General features: G+C 42.2%; 1 protein-coding gene across 3 annotated transcripts in view; it reads left to right on the top strand.

The window, feature by feature from the left end:
• Nucleotides 1-17504, top strand: part of ralgapa2 (Ral GTPase activating protein catalytic subunit alpha 2) — a 135306-nt gene that overhangs the window by 59219 nt on the left and 58583 nt on the right. For all 3 annotated transcript variants that reach the window (XR_006106507.1, XM_042500410.1, XM_042500411.1), the window contains exons 28-36: nucleotides 831-939; nucleotides 3130-3240; nucleotides 3537-3605; nucleotides 3869-4006; nucleotides 9377-9554; nucleotides 10923-11751; nucleotides 14190-14261; nucleotides 14963-15086; nucleotides 15196-15351. Coding sequence is in view for 2 of the 3 variants with exons in the window: in XM_042500410.1 (XP_042356344.1) it covers nucleotides 831-939; nucleotides 3130-3240; nucleotides 3537-3605; nucleotides 3869-4006; nucleotides 9377-9554; nucleotides 10923-11751; nucleotides 14190-14261; nucleotides 14963-15086; nucleotides 15196-15351 (1786 nt within the window). In the remaining variant the exon portion in view is untranslated. The remainder of the gene's footprint in view (nucleotides 1-830; nucleotides 940-3129; nucleotides 3241-3536; nucleotides 3606-3868; nucleotides 4007-9376; nucleotides 9555-10922; nucleotides 11752-14189; nucleotides 14262-14962; nucleotides 15087-15195; nucleotides 15352-17504) is intronic.

Raw genomic sequence — 17504 nt, forward strand, 5'->3', positions numbered from 1 at the left:
ATTAAAAAGCTAATTTATGTAGAGCATTTACTCATATCATATTATATCATAAAATATCATTCTTGTCCTCAAAGGGGCCTGTGTGTGTAGGATTTGGTGTCTTCAAGCCTGTAGAGAACCCACGGATTAAACGATAAAGTGAATAGCCCTCTCTCGAGCCAGTGTTTTGTTTGTCCGCTCTGGGCTACTGTAGAAACGTGGTGGTGCAACACAGCATGCTCCAACAACCCAATCTTTATGTAGATATGGAGGGCTTAATCATTCCAAGCTAACAAAAATGATTCTTAGTTTCAGGTGTATATAAACTAACAAAAACATAATTATGAATATTATATTCACTTTCTGCCTATATATATCCCCCTAAATTCTACACACTGCTGCTTTGGGTTAAATTGTAGATAGTTTTCTGTTGTCTTAGAAACAGACAAATCTGCAGGCTCATTTTTTATTTGCTCTGGGTGATATGAGGTTGGCTGGAAATTTGCCTTTCAAACAAATTTCCAGCCGACCTGACCCTGGTCAGCCCAGTCAGAATCGTTTATCTAATAAGGGGTATGTTTGTTATGATGAATGACAACTTGGGGAGCCTTCATGCTAGATTTGAGTGGTGTCTGTTTGATACCTTATACCTTTCCAAAATTTCACCGGGGTATGCGGTATGGTTGGTATTTGTTTGTGTAGCGATAGCATCCTGTAACGTTATCCCCACCACTCGCAGTTAGCTCAGCTGCCTGTTTCACCTGTAGAGACTGACCTCTGTTGGCGTGCGCTTTGCACCACAATTCAAATTCTGAATTGTTCTTGACAACATTTTTCACTCTGTTATTCAGGTGCATCGCTGTGTGCAGTCTGGGTCTGTGGGTGTGTGAGGAGCTGATGCAAAAGAAAATTCACCGGCAGGTTAAAGATGCCATCAGTGTTTTGGGAGTAACACTAAAGGTCAGTGATCCTCTGAGGCAAGGAAGCTTCATTGCATTATATTTACATTTGATATCTGCAAACTTGTATAATATGTGTATAATGTGATTTACAGAATACAACTGCGCTTTTTAAAACTATTATGTCATGGTCTGTGTTGACCATCGGAACTGTAACAAACAGTTTTAAATGGAATCGATCTGTTGCAGTGTCTTTTAACAAATTGATGCAGGAAGCCTGGATTTGATCAGTCTTTTTTTTTGTTTTGTTTTTTTCATTATACTAAATAAGCCCTATAGTGTATAAAAATGATATTTGATTACATAAAAGGACTGCAGGACAATTTCAACATAGTGAGTGGGCAAAAACTGTGAGAATGAAACATGTCCAGTGATGTGACTCATGTGCATATTTTGGAAGAGCCCTCTTTTCTCCCTGAGTGAAGAGATGCAGAGAACCAGCAGTGGCTATTTTTTTGTTTTTTTTTTTCATGGAAAAGGGTTTGGGGCGGTGGCGTAATTTCCAGGCTGTTCGCTCTCAGTAGATGTGGGCCAATTTAAACAGCTACATCTCCCAGCTTCCTGCTCGACGACCCCCCCTTCTCTAATGGAGCAGTAATCACTCCCCTGTACAACTTGACACACAGACTCAGCCAGCCCCAAAATAGAGGGTATAGGCTGTGTGGGGGATCTAGGGGGAAGAGTGGCACTGAGAGTCTCTTTTCTAAAAGCAGGTGCTGAACTCTCAGGGCCCCTTTTTGTGTTTGGCCATTTCTGCACTCCCCACATTGTCTGCCCTTGTTACATGTTGAGAGGCATTCAACTGGAAGAAATGGGAAATTCTATTTCTCCACAAAGAATTTGAAATCACTAAAGAAATCCACATTTGAAAGAAAATTGTCAACAGCTCAATTCTTTCCTGCAATGAGTGTGGGGAAAATGAGCCATGGTCTGGAGTGGAAATGAAATTATGCTGATTACATGCACAGTAAGTGAAAAACTACATTTAAGGGAAATCACTCTGAATTTTTCCTCAGTGAGTGACTGAACTTTTTCCTCATCTTAGACCAGAGGTAGCTTTTTAGAATTTCGGCATTTTGGTGACAAAAAGCCAACAAGGGGATGAGTAATAAACAAGATTGTTAGTGTTGCTCTCGAAGAAGCCTGAAAAATGAATTACTCGTGACAACACTGAATTCTGCCTCAAGAGCACACATAACAGTCAAGACACCGTATATATCATTTCTACGCTTCTGTGTATATATGAATATATAATATATATGTTTTGTTCTGGGTTAGGGTTAGATGTCAAACGAAATATTATTTTACATTTATTTTTTTAAATCAAAGTCTAAAGTCAGCATCACAGACATGGCTTGGTATATGTTCAGGTATCTATACATTGTTCAGTTTCTATCCTAATTAATTAACTTAACATCAAAGTGGAAGCAGATGATGTTTCAGCTTTTCCTCCCTTCTGTTTCTAAGGGGTATTATTGTTGGTGCTGCTGTTGCAAAGACAACTGTACATGTACACTGATGGTCTTTGGTATTTGGGACAGTTGCAGTTTTTTGCTGTCAATTGATTCCTAATCAAAATGATGTGATAAGAATTGCTTTACCTTGTTAAAATGGACTTTTTTGCAATGCAAATTATTGGAATTGAAAACGTGATTTAAAAAATGTGATTAATTGTGATTAACTATGGAAATTCTTCGATTAATCGCGATTTTTGAAAAATGATTTGCTTGACAGCCCTAGTCTATACAGTTAGAAAGTTATAAACAGGCTCTTTGTGTTTATTTTCATGCTTTGTTAATGACTTAATGAAATGACTTTCTCATAGCTAGCATTTTTTAGTAGCGTGGAAATAAACACAAACAACTTCTATCTATATATACCACGTTATTAGTGAGACAAGTGAAAAAGAAAGTCTGCTCTCAAAAAGTTGATCCAAGGATATCTATCACTCAGTTGGCTCACATGACTGAAATTTCAGTGAATTCCTGTTTTTCCTGTAAAGCGAATGTGCAAACCATCACAGCAACAATGTTCAGACAGTCAGTATAAAAAGCATTCTTTTGCCCCAAGAATGTACATGTATACAGAAACATACTGCTATCTATGTTTATGCTGTTTATTATAAAAGGAGCTAAATCGTTTGCATCGTTGACCAGCTCTTATTTTGTTCTCTGTTTGTTTGTTTGTTCAGTTTGGGAACAAAGCAGTGGCCCAAGTGGCCTGTGATGTGTTTCAGCTGCTCATCTCTCACTGGGAACATCTAAAAAAGTTGGAGCCCACTCTGCCTAAGAAAATCATTGAGGTAGCATGCACAAACATATGCACACACACACACACACACACACACAGACACACAGAGTTAAATTTCCAGTAGCCATTAGGGGCCTGTGAGAACATATTAATAGTAAGAAATTGAGTGAAAAGTTCCTGTCAAGTCACTTAAGCTTTCAAATGCGAGTCTTACATGAGTAATTTCTCATGTATATGCATAGTCTACATCTCGAAGCATCACACTCATTTTAGCACACAGCCCTGACTCAGCTGATGAATAGGAGTGTGTCATCCAATTATCTTTTTCCTTGTTTTGTCCCAACACAGATCTTTGTGGCCACAATAGCCTTTTTGTTGCCGAGCGCAGAGCACTCAGCAGTGGAAGCAGACAAAAAGGTACATGTTGGAAAGGAGGGGGACATGAAATGGCTGAGATCTAAAGGCCCTTGATCTATCATGTGGGAATGGTGCATTTGCAGAGGAATGTTTCTGCTGAAGTGATTTTCTTCCTAACGTCTCTTTATCGCTGTATTTTCTGACTCTACAGCTCATATTTATTTCCTGTTGTTTCCCGGGAACTGTACAGCTCTTTTTGGCTTGATTGATATGTTTTGTTTGCTGTGATATTTTAAGACCAAACTTCTACCTCACTTCCTCAGTTAATGGTGTCACTGCTGCTCTGCCTGCTGGACTGGTGCATGGCTGTCCCCCTGAGTCTGCTGCTGGAACCCATCACCATGCCTTCGCTGGAGGACCGCACATCCCAAAAGGCCCCACTACTGGACTACATCTACAGGGTGGGTAGCCTCACTGGCAGCCAGGAGGTGGGAAAAGAGCAGCAAGATTGAAATTACAGGAAAAAAAATCCAAACCTGAAAAATGGCTAACTGTATTCTAATATCCTCTGAAACATAAATATTATTCACCCCCAGTAACAATAGCCCTTTTTATACAGAAATCACACTTAGGAATGCTACTAAGTCCCTTCTTTATGCCTCCTTTGCATTTTTGCACAGAACCAAACAACGGCAGCATCATTCAGCTCGAGTGTGTTTTCAAATATCATTGCAGTGCCGAAAGGGGCGTGATGTTTCAGCCTCTAGTGTGACATAAAACATACATGTCACCAGCACTTTCTGTACAATAGCAATGGCATAATATTAGTTTTAGTTTAGTAGTATATAGTTTAGTAACATGGCAATAACAATCATTTACCTTATCGGTTTTATGGCGGCTGATCTCATCCTCTGCTCGGAGGGTAAAGAGCCCCTGAATGTCATTGCTTTCCCAATTGACGGACATTGAAGCTGCCATTCTTCTGCTTAGAGTTAGCCACTAACTGCTAACAGCTGCTTTTTTTAATCTTCCGCAGTGGGTCGCACACATAACAAGCCATCAAAATGTCACACCCATTCTGCCCATGGTCCTGTCCTGCCCCTCCTGTGGCAGCTTAAAGGCAAGCTAAAACTCTGATGGGCTGCCCCCTGTCGGTCGGAGATGTAAATAATCAGAGAGACCCCTCAGTTGTCTGAGATAGCGTCAAGTGGAGTAGTAGTTTTTGTTTTGGTTTTGTCTCTTTTTCTTTCTTTCTTTTTTTTTTTTTTTTTTTTTGCTTGTCAGTGTGCTGTGCAGTGTACTTCTGCGGACATTATGGTCCCCAGACTCTGCTGCAGTGTGAGCACCCTTGACTGTCACGCTGTACAGGCTGCAGCGGATGTGATGCAGCGACACAGAGCAAGACGCACTGCACTGTAACGCTCTGAGAAAAGATTATCCTCTTCCTTATGCTGAAGTTTATTTACAGCTCATGTCAATTGCTTGATTTCTAGTGCAAAAAAAAGTTGCGGATTTGTGATTTGTTCTTAGCGCCGTTAGTTTGTTTACTATCACATTAATGCCTCTGTTGCACTGAACATCCTGCTGAGCCCCATTCAAACTTTAAAACTTAATATGGTGAGAGAAAAAAAGGACTTGTCGAATATTTGTATTTAACAGCCAAATCTGATTAGACTGACATATTTCTGATGCTTGGGTGAGTTGAAAAGGAGAACCGCCCTACAACTCTGTCCCCACATTCCACAATCATACCTTATATGCAACGGCAAGACAGCATTAATGACGCAAGATTACCGCCCTGAACAGGCAGTATAAAAGTGGCTATAATCTTTGCCGGCATATACAATAACTTTGACCTCCTACCCCCACCAAATGGGCTTGCCACTTTAATTAGACTCACCTCCACCGTGACCTCATCACTATGCCTCATTTAACATTATAGTGGCACAACAGCATAGAAGCACCCGCTGACACGTGTGGTTGACATTTATCATCTCCAGGAAAACCTTACAACTTGCTTTGTAGTAGCATATACTGCATTTCTTTGAAACAGGCAAAATATGCAGTATTCACTCTCTGTATTTGTCCCTCTAACACTTTTATTTCATGTCCTGACCCTGAGGATGAGGGCCAAGCTTCAGGCACAAATGAATGAGGTATTATTCATTCCCTCCTGTCTGGGCAGATGCGGTCAACGGCAGATCTTTGTAAGGATGTCACCCCTGATAAGAAATGGTCCAATTATTCAAACAGGACCCTTTGTCCAGTTGATAAGCCAGGGCTATAAACGCTTGTCCCGGAGATTTGAATGGAATATGTCTTAATATGAGAGCTACTGCAGCTGCTATGAAAGCAAAGACAATTAGGCATGATTGGTTGTCTATCAGCACACAAAAGGCATGGCCCCTCTGGGTTTTGTTGGAAATAATATATTAAGCAAGGCATCACAAGGTGTGACAGTATTAATGCAATATCAAGACCGAAATGTATACATTTCAACAGATAGCCTTGGCCGCTAATTATTCTCTATACTAAGCAGAGAACAGCTTCTCTAATAGAAAACATCTAGGTTTTATAACATCACTGGCCAGTGTCACTGACAGGGTAGCAGGGGTTGTCGATTTAATTTTAATGCTTTGCCTTCCTTTAATTACAGTTTTTATGATCGAATACCAAGCCATCAAACACCAGCACAATACATGTACCCAGCTAATGAAAAAGTTTGTCATGCAGTTTGTCCTGAGTGAGAAAGTGAGAAAAGGGTTTTTTTTTTTTTTGGTGAGTAACAGCATGCAGATCGACGTAAAAAAGCCACATTGCGTAAGTCCTAATTGGTTCGCTGGAGTTCTGCTTAAGCTTCTCCATCTGCTCTCTCAGCCTGCCTCGGCAGCCAGCTGCACCGCGTCTGCGTGTGCGTGTGTGTGTGTGAGTGTGAGTGAGGGAGAAAGACAGGGCAAAGACAGGTACATTTGTGCATGTGCACACCTGTATGTCTCTGTTTGCATTGTCATTGTTTGATTTGTGTGCACATAGGCGCATTCATGTATCCATACAATATGTGTCCGTCTAACTACAGTATACTTGTTTTGCTGTGTGTTACCTTCCAGGAACTGTTGCTATGCAAAGTGCAGTCACTTAGTTGTCAAGCACAGCTGTGGGCCCCCAACCCATATCCCTATTTCTGTCTCTCCACATCTCAACAGAGGAAGCTCTTTGGAGCTTTGGCGTAGCAGCTGTTTGGTTCAGGTCTTTTCAGCTTCAAGCCCCCCCCCCCCCATGCACCCAGAGGTCTGCTCTGTGGAATCATCCACATACTGTCTACATTGCCCCACACAATACTGTTTCAGATGGCAGGGCCCAGCCTGCCTCTCAGAGCGTCTCTCAGCCAAGTTCGAGCGTATGTGTGTACTGAATGGGATTAGCCTTTGCATGGCTTTACCCAAGTTGCTCTGCTCTGAATGAGAGGCCCCACTCATTTACATACATTAGGCATATGCTTCACCCACTCACATGCAGCACCTTAGCTCCACTCAGATTATACAGTATACAGGTGTGTTTGTGTGTGTGACAGAGCGTGCGTTTGTGGTGGGAGCTGAGCACAAGGATAAAGTCTTAATTAAATCAAACAGTGTAAACCTGTCCAATGGCTGTAATCAACTGCCCCAGTGCGCCTTATCTAGCCCTGCCAACGGATGCTCTGCCATCTGTTATGTAGATCGATACACTCACACATCACAGGAGAAATGGATTAGTGGCAATAAAGACCCTCTTTTCTCTCCCTCCCTCCCCCCCTCCATCGCCTTATGATGTAAATGCAGCATATATTCCCCTATCATGTGCTCCTGGATCATGTCAGTCCAGAGCAGTCCTGCAGGAGTGTCACTGTGCATCGTCTCACCAGACACCACCATTATCAAGCAGGATGATATCTTTGCACATCAAAGTTCAAGTTCAGTCATCAAAGTGCCTATCACTGTCATGCTGCAGGAAAACTACGCAGGCACATTTAATCTGAATTACCAAAGCCTTGTTGCTACCAAGCAGTTTTGCTCAGTTCATTTCAGTGCGAGACACTTAATGATCACTTTTGAGTTTCTATTTTTAAAAGGCGTGGATGGTCAAGTCAAGTCAATTGATTTTATTATCACAAATCACAATTTGCCTCAGAGGGCTTTACAACATACGACATTCCTCTGTCCTTGCACCCTGGCATAAGGAAAAACTCCCCCAAAAAATCCTTTAGTGGGGGGAAAAATGGTGGAAACTTCAGGAAGAGCAACTGAGGAAGGATCCCTCTTTCAGGACAGACAGATGTGCTATAGATATTGTAAATAACAGTAAAATTACAGTAATATATGGCAAAATGATACATATGTAGTCAACATTTTTATTGTGCTGGGTTAAAGCAACAAATTTAACTAAAAAAATAATCACTTAACGTATAAAAAATCTCATGTCTACAAAATCTATGGTATTGTACATTACACTTTGTTGCACTTTGTTTGGATCATACAAAAACAACCATTTCATTCTGTCTTGTTTTTGTCATTACCTCTCCGTTGAGGTACCTAGCACACTGATCAGATATTAAAAAGGGGAGCTAGAAACACTGCAGTGCGTATATTGGTCAAGAGAGAATCGTCCTCAATGCACCATTCTGCAGTTTTTAAATCTTCCATCGATTGTGACAGACTCCAAACACCCCGGCTGGTTCTTTTTTGTTCTGAAAATGTCGGCATGCAACCCCGTTCCGTTAATTGTTCAGCAAATGCAGTTGTTCCTCTGCATAGGCACTGAAGAGAAAATACAGCAAGAGACAGGAGTGGTGGTGTGGCTTTAAATATCCGGTAACAAACCCACCACACATTTGAGGTCCTGACGCATCAAGCCAAAATTCAGCCATTGATCAATGTCGGGCAGTAAAGGAAAATGCTATTTGGCTGTTGGCTGTAGCCTTTGTGGTGTGTTTATGTGTATTTTTTGGCCAAGGCACATGCAACATGAGGCAATGCAAGAGTTGTTCTTGGTCACCACTAATTCTTTGATGTGGGTTTGGTGTTTCTGGCTTTAAGAATACTGTCCATCAGGATTCCCGCAGCTCCTTATAAAGTCTTAAAAGGCATAGATTTCATTAATCTAAAAATAAGGCCTTAATTGGTATTGAAATTACTTAGATTTATCTTTCAAAAGTCTTATAAATTTTCAGACACGGGAAGTAGGATTTTATGAATGTTTTTTTTTTTCCGGCGCTGCATTGTAAAATCTCAAAATAATTCATAACATATATTTTTTGTTTAATAATATCATAAATTCTTTTTCTTAAACTGGTCATGCTGGGAATCCAAGCAGTGGAATCTCACATACAGAGTGAGAAATAAAATCACCAATAAAACCGTCTAGAAATGCAAGATATTTCCAATTTTGTTTGCTTAACCAAATAGAATATGATATGTTTATGGTCTTCTATGTGTTCCACTCTAAAAAAAAAAAGGTTTTTATTTAGCATTTGCTGTAGGTAATACAACTTTTTCACTGTACAAAAAAAAATCGTGATTTATATGAAGATAAAAATTTGGGCAAAATAAAAATGTTGTTTAATTTTGGTTTTTAGAAAACTGGTCTTACACTTCAGTCTGAGTGGCAATAAAAAAGTCTTTAAAAGTCTTAAATCTAACTTGCCTTGAGCTGCAGGAGCCCTGGTCCACAGTGTAAACAGCGCAAACAGATCTACAGTTTGGGTACATGTCCGAAAGGGTTACATAGGGCTAAAATATTTAATGTGTTTAATAGAGTTGCAGCATAAATCCCTCATTTTCTTTACTGTTTCTCAGGTACTGCATTGTTGCATCTCTGGATCTAACCTGCACACCCAACAGAGCCACTACCTCCTCAGCCTGTCAGACTTGTCCACTGACTATGACCTCATGTTGGGTCAGGTTAAGAGCTTCGAGCCACCACCCTCCCAGACAACCACCACCGACTTCGGCAACCTGCTCACCGTAGCTGAAGGTAAGAACGTGGAGCCATCCTGATGCCCCTTTTTACTACCCGCTGTGTAGAATACTGCTCTAGGCTCAACGATAAAATGATGATGATTTTTTGGGTGCATAGCATGTGTGTGTATGTATGGATGTGTGATGGAGTAAAATAGTGGTGGCTCTCAGCTGCCACATCATAGCTTATCCCCAGATGACTATCTCTGATCACTTCAGTTCATTTCAGCTCCTCCTGACAGACCACAGAGACATATATTCCCCCCCTAAAAAATATCCAAAAACAGATTACAGGGAAAAGCAAATTCTGAGTAGCCCCATCCATTTGGAGGCTCTCCATTAAATGTCAATATCTTATTAAAAGTATGAAAAGGAAATCAACCATCACAGGGAAAGGAATGTACGCATTAGTACTCAGCCCTAGAGAGAAGACCCATTATGGGGTTTAGATAAAAATGCCATTTTTTTTCTTTTTTTTTTTGTGACCTTGTGATTCCATTAAGCAATGAATTCCACTCTCCCTCGTGTCCTCAACTTCTGAAAAGTCCTTAGAGCCCAAATAGAAAGTGCTGTCCTCAGAAACAATGTAAGAAATCTGAACAGTAGCTTTTGCCTGGAAAATTTCACCACACCTCTCTGCTTTCCGGTGCACAGCTGCAACAGATTCTTAGTTGAAATAACAAAACACTATCAAAAGGGCAAACCAAAGAGTGCCGGCCTAGTTATATTCATGCCCCCACCTCATATTGATCAAGTCACATCAAAGGGCTAGTGCATCTCTAATGCAGCTTGGCCTGCTTTCTAAAGAGCTTTCTCCACTTTGATGGGGGGATGATGGTATTGATAGCACTGTCACAATGCAGGAGTGCATCTTCTTGTTTTTCCCACATCACTGCAGAATAAAGCACGGCATGCCTTTCACTTGGGAGGAAAAACCTGTGCATTTACATAAATGCAATTCGCTAAGTAGAGTCCTATTAAGCCGCCTGTAAAGATGGTGGTTCTCATTAGCACTCAGCCAGTCTCAACGCTTGTCCATTGTAAGAAGACTCAATGGCCTTTTCAAAGTTGTCTCTCATGATTAGATGCTACCTACTTAGAGGTGTGCCGGCCGAGCTATTGTGAGAAATGAATAAAGTACCCCTATTAGTAATCATAAATGAGATTTTGGCTTTGTATGAAAAGAGCTAACAGAGATGATAGCATGTCTACACACAAATGTGGGGCTAGCAAAGTGTGCGCTGGACGTATGATAAAAGAAAGCCCCATGTGCAGCTTTATTCTAAACCCATCAGTAACTTTAACCACTGACCACGTTGTACAGTTTCTCATGTGTATTTTCCGTCTCAGTATTTTTATCTCCCTGCCCTCGTTCCTCCAACAGAAAAGCGACGTCGGAACATGGAGCTGATTCCCCTGACGGCACGGATGGTCATGACACACCTGGTGAACCATCTGGGCCATCATCCACTGAGCGGTGGCCCCGCCCTTCTCCACAGCCTCGTGAGCGAGAATCATGACAATCCGTATGTGGAGTCGTCCGAGCTTTCCTCTGAGGTCTTTAAAAGCCCCAACCTGCAGCTGTTTGTCTTCAATGATAGCACGCTGGTGTCATACCTGCAGATCCCTGCAGAGACACCCACTGCGGGACAGCCCCCTCAACCTTCCTCACAAGTGCGCGTAATTGTCCGGGACATCTCGGGCAAATACTCGTGGGATGGCGCGATCCTCTACTGCACCACACAGGAAGACTCTGTTGATGCTGGAGTTTTTACTGCAGTTGATCGTCCTCTTTCTGCCACCACCACCGTCACTTACAGCAGAAACCAGCCCAACTCTCCGACAAAGGGGCCGTACAAAAATCACTGCTCGGACTCTCTCTCTGATTGCTGTGAGGAGGAAGAGGTGGATGTTTTGGATACACTTTTGGAGGACCTGGGCCACAGCAGCCCAGAGTGCCTGCCTCAGCCGCAACTCAAACTCAACCAGCCCGCCCCCTCACCCCATGGCATGAACTTCGAGCAAGAGAGCGCCATTCTGGACGCCATTCTGCGTCAGACACAGCAGGAGGAAGAGCAAGTGAGGAGGTGGGACGCTGATGTAAGCTTTCGTGCCGCCTGCCAGAGGGAACCCTCCCACCAGGAACCAAAGGCTCCTTTCTACTTCTGCCGGCTGCTGCTTAATGACCTTGGCATGAACTCTTGTGACCGCAGGTACACTACCAACTGAAATAGGCTACAATTACTGGGTGGATTTGCACTGTAGTAGAAGGAGAAAAAGGCAAACAGAGGAAAGTGGGATTGTAAGAAGTCATGCAGGGGTCCGTTGCTTATTTCTTTTATCGTTCAGTCTGCAAACCACATTTTAAATGTAATCACTATTACAGAGAAAATAACAACCTGTTTGAACGTCTGCAGCCTAATGCTATTCTTGAGTAATTTCCGTGCTGGTGTAACAGGCTCTGCAGCATAAGTCAAAATGTAGCTTAAGTTATAACACAGGAAGTGATTGACGCTATGACTTGATCTCTGTGTTTGCATTGTACAGGTTCCGATGTAGGCTCAGATATAACATAAAGTTTACACCCATCCCTCCACTGGATGTAAAGTCGTAAAAGTTAACTCAATCATTAATCAATAGAATATGTGTTTGGTAATGTTATAGTAGTTTCAACTCTGATGCCACTGTAGTTATTTTGCAGTACACTTATGGTAATCATAATGCGTTGTCCCAGTTTACTGACCCTTTTTGTGATTAAGTTTTTAGCCAATAATTTAAGCCATTGAACCGTCTTCGCTGTTGCAATGTTAAAATGAGCACGAGACACACTATTGAACATGACAGTAAAATAATGTTACATTTAAAACATCATGTAAGACAGTGATTGACGACACAAGTAACTTACTTTATTTTCTGTGAGGTCAGTTAAAATACAGTGATGTAAAAGAGTGATCACGCCGAATAGGCTGTAACCAAATTGAACTCGCCTAGTGTTTGAACCTGAACATAGCAACAGTATTATCATTTTTTAAGCGTTGCTACAAAAATGAAAGAAACCTGGGGTGCCGGTGGCTCAGCGGATAGAGCAGGCACCCCATGTACAGAGGCTGAGTCCTCGCTGCAGCGATCGCAGGTTCGATTCTGACCTTGGCCCTTTGCTGCATGTCGTCCCCTCTCTCTCCCCCTTTCACACGTATAAACTGTCCTATCAAATAAAGGCCACGAAAAAGCCTAAAAAATATCTTTAAAAAAAAAAATGAAAGAAACCTGCTAACAGACTGGGACGATGTTTCGATGTTGCTAGGACATTACTTTGGTTAGTGTGGACTTAATGGCGGTGTATTTAAGATTAACTTTACATCTCTGGTGCAACCAACCATCCACACAGGTTTAGTATCAGAGTAACTAGTTTCAAGTTAGCGTTCAGTGTGGACTTTGCTCCCTTACTAAAGTGAGAACTTAACGCACAGCTGGTGCAACAGACTGCTGGTTAGTTGGTTGATTTTTAATCAGTTTTTAATCTTTAATAAGGCCATGTTTCCTTCAATGTGTTTCTTTTTCCAGCTGAAAAACATAAGCTGTTCTTCAGCACTTGTATTTGTCGTCTGTCAGAGTTTGTGTTTGTCCCTTCCCTTCTCCACTGTGATTGGGCAGCTAGTGACAGTGACGTGCTCAGCATTTTATCCCAAGTTAAACATTTTTCAACTTTTGTTTTTAATTGGGAGATGAATAAATTATCACATAAGACATTCAGTGTGGGACATATCACAGAATGGCTGATGTTCGCTTCTGGGCTAAAAATAGTAAGTCTCTCTCTCGCATGCAGCGTTACAGAGATATTTGACATTAGTAACATTTTTGTTGTTTTTTTACATCGTCATCCCTAGAGTTACCTTCTATAGTGTCCAGTTTGTGTCATCAGTCCTGTTCAAAGCTTAGTGGTGAGATGGACTTGCATGCAACTCAGGTGGAAAAGCATTGCAGTGCATAGATTAGTTGCATTTATTTTCAGTAGACATCAATATTTTTTCAGGAAAAAAAAAACTACCAGGTAGATTGCACTCTGAACTGTGGTGATTTATTTAATCTAGAGATAACATGCAGTTTTTTTTCCCCAATTTACTAACCAATTCGTTGATGAGTAGGTAGAATTTTTGTCGACCAACATTTTCTTTGGTTGAATAAAGTCCTACTTCCTTCATCCTCAAAGTAACTCAGCTGTTGGCTCGTTACTCAAAGAGAGAAAGAGCAAAGTTAAAAGCCCGCTGGAGTCTGGAGTGTCTTAATCTCCTCTCCACGGGGTAAAAGTGCCCAGCTGTTTTCACTAAGGTCTACCTTGCAGAGCCACATCTTTGCTGCGCTTCCCCGTAAATTAAAAGCTTACACCTCTTAATGGTGGTGCACCGTGCACACAGCTAGTAGGAGATTGCTGCGTGCACCTGTGCCTTTTTCTCCTTTGTTAATCTTGTCTGCCAAACAAAAGTTTGGTTGAAAACAGTTTTGTTTTTTTTTTTTACAATTTGCTGGTATATTATACCACTTTTTCATATACCCATTATTGTTGCCAGAATGTGCAGTTTCCTGAATTGTGTTTTATATACAGAATAGAAATATCGTGTTTAATCAAGGATGTTTTCTTTTGTCCAAACAGAAAAAGTTTCCATTTGTTGAAGAAAAACTCCAAACTCTTAAGGGAACTGAAGAACTTGGATTCCAGGCAATGGTAATATATAAATTCAATATGGATTTTTATAAATGTTTGTATTTGCATCTTCTACTCATCAAGCTGTCACAGCAGCTCTATGGTAAACCTGCCTCTACATAACCGACATTAACACTGATTATAAATCATACAGTTGCTCCAAGCAGGTTATATTGCCCCCTCCCTCCCTTCCTCCCCCATGATCTTTATAATTTGTATCATCTCCTGTTGATCACAGCCCTGGAAGTCTCCCACTATCACTCTTGCTGTCCCGCTCTGACTGTGGCTCTCTTAGTCCAATCAATAAGTACACCACACGTTGCTAATGACAGGAGCTTATTAAGGATTTCCCTCAGGACCGGACTTTATTTTCCCAGATGGCCAGACTTGGTTGGGCAATAACAACCTGTGCACAAGCATGCAAAATGCTGTAAATCTACCCCAGCATGATGTACTGCCATGGCAACAGGGAAAACATTTTCAGACAAACTTGGGTTTTTTTCCCATTTTGCTATTCTAATTTAATTCAGCAAATCAATTACACTTACATGCCCATTTTACATTGATAACCAGTGTAGTGTTTTGAGTCATTGGATTTACATTTCAAAGCATTTTCATCTCAAGTGGTGAGAGCGGTGAGAAGCTTCTCACATTGTGTTCAAGAAATCCGCTGCTGTTGTTGCGCTTTTTAATATTGGCAACTATGTGTTTTTGTTCTGTAGTCGAGAGACACACAAGATTGCTGTGTTCTACATTAGTGAGGGCCAAGAGGACAAGTGCTCCATCTTATCTAACAGCGCAGGCAGCCAGGCCTATGAAGACTTTGTGTCTGGACTGGGATGGGAGGTACTGACAACCACACCCGCAAATCAGCACACCCTTTGTATCTAAAGTTGCAGCTTAATATGCACATGCTCACACTCAGAACACGTTGAATTTGATATTTTTCCCTCAGGTGGACCTGGCTACACACTGTGGCTTTATGGGCGGCCTCCAGAGAAATGGCAGCACAGGTCTAACAGCCCCTTACTATGCTACCTCCACCGTGGAAGCCATCTTCCACGTCTCCACACGTATGCCATCTGATTCTGATGACAGCCTCACCAAAAAGGTAAAGAATCACGATGTCTTTGGAACCTATTATGGCTTTTGACAATTCCTGCCTGTCCGTGACTTTTGGGTTATTGTAATGTGTGTTGTCTTTCCCTTTTTTTTATCTTTATTTGGATCCCCATTATCACAGCATTAGCTATTCTTTCTGGGGTCCACACACACACATATACATGAATACATACAGACTTAAAACAATACTACGGATAAACACAATGAACAAAACAACTCATCTTGTTGGTTTAACAGTGAATGCAGAAAAAAAGACACTATCCTTTTGATAGCAGATTTGACTTTGGGCTTACAAATAATACAAATAATTCTTAATAAGCATCATTGTCTGATTGACCTATTTTCCGTGAAAGTAGAAGCCTCTCAGATGAGAAGTGAAACATCCTCAAGAAACTCTAGCATGTAGCGCTGCAATAAAGCACGATATAACACTCAGGACGTAGTATCTCTTGTATTAATTGTACACCTCCATTCCTGAATATGTCAAGAAACAGTCGAAAATTCTGCTTTGCCTGTTTGATGCAGTGAAATGGCTACACAGCCCTGCCTGCCCATAGCAGTGTGTTGTTGTAGCCTTCAGCTCTGTGTTAAGCTGTGATCAGGAGGTGTGACTCCAGAGTGCGGGCATTGATTAGTGACCCTGGCCAGGCAGGCCTGAGGAGTAGAGAGTCGCAGGCGCGTGAGTGAAGAGAGGGCATGTGCCGCTGCGGTAATGACTATGATTCTCCCTGCCCCTGCCCCCCTCCCTGTGTGCTGTGACCAGGGCCTGGATTCAGCCATTAGCTCTCCCTGCTAGGGCAGGCGCCGGCCGGATGCCGGCAGGATCCTTTTATCCAATTCCTGCTGCCGCCACAGGAGCGATCGATTGGGTTCTGCAGTGGGATTCTGAGCCGTAGTGCACCAGTAGCAGTTAGCACGAAGAAATGAGCCGCAAGGCCCCTGCCCGTGCTGCCAATCTTCTCATAGAGTACCCTGCTGAGAAGGGAAATTCATCAGGCTCTCTTCATATCCAGCCCCCCCCCCCCAGCCCTCCACAGACCTTCCCCCTCTCCGTTTTACAAATAGCCCCCTGCTCCTTCCGAACCCATCCTGAACCTTTGCTTAGTGACTGCAAAAATTAGTTAGCCTGAGTAAAGATTCTGACTTTGGTCAGCCAGAGTGAGGCGCTGGAGGGGCGGCCATGCCCAGAGTGGAGTGTGCTGCCACTCTTCTTCCATTCATTTTACAGGGAACTTCTGTAATTGCTCGTACTCACCTTGCACAGATCTCCACACCAGCCAGAGGCTGCACAGAAATTGGCAGGCTGGCCGCATGCATGGATGCGTCTGAAAAAAGATGGCAGGGCAAAGAGAAGAGAAAGTGGTATGAAGAATTGGATTGAGAAACAGGCTTTGTCTGTGCCCAAGTAGGATGTTTCCCTGTCAATTTAAAAATAACACTTTTAGTCCAGCAGTCACCCACTTTACTGCCTGTAACCATAGAGGCATACTGTGGGGGAGCGACGGATGGGCGAGCTCTCGCTGGGCAGACTGCCTGTTTGAAGACGAAGGAGGGGAAAGAGAAAAAAAAGAAAAACAGCTAAACCAAAAAGAAAAGAGGGAAAACCATGAATTCCTCAATCCAATTTTGGGTTTTAGGGCAGTGCAGGCTGCAGCAGTAGCAGCTGGCTTCAGTAATGCGGTTATAGAAGCGACCTGCAGGGTTGGGGTCAGGCCATGAAGACCGCGTGCGTGTGTATGTGTGTGACTGTGAAAGAGAGGGAAATAGACGGGTGCCTTAGCTATCACATTCACCCCCAGGCACCACAGCTTAACTGGGCTGCTGCAGGTTGTTTTTATAAGGAGCCTCTTGTGTTCTGGGGTCCTCTGGTCTGCTGTCTCTGCATGTGTGAAGCCCATTGGCTGGGTGGGAGGTCAAAGAGGGCTAATTGGACAAGAGCCTTTGACTCGAATCACATTTTATAAAAGAAGTCTCAAACATTTGGATGTGATTAACAAGGGAGTGAATAGATCGGTGCAGAAGATGATTGACTGGAGCATAAGCATCCTCATTAAACTTGTGATTAAGCTCATCCAAATGCTAATATCTTAACCCAAATTAACATCCCAGTGTTGATTGTCTGCCGCAAATGCATATTCAACA

The sequence above is a fragment of the Plectropomus leopardus genome, chromosome 14 (genome assembly GCF_008729295.1).
Source record: "Plectropomus leopardus isolate mb chromosome 14, YSFRI_Pleo_2.0, whole genome shotgun sequence".
Lineage (NCBI taxonomy): Eukaryota > Metazoa > Chordata > Actinopteri > Perciformes > Serranidae > Plectropomus > Plectropomus leopardus.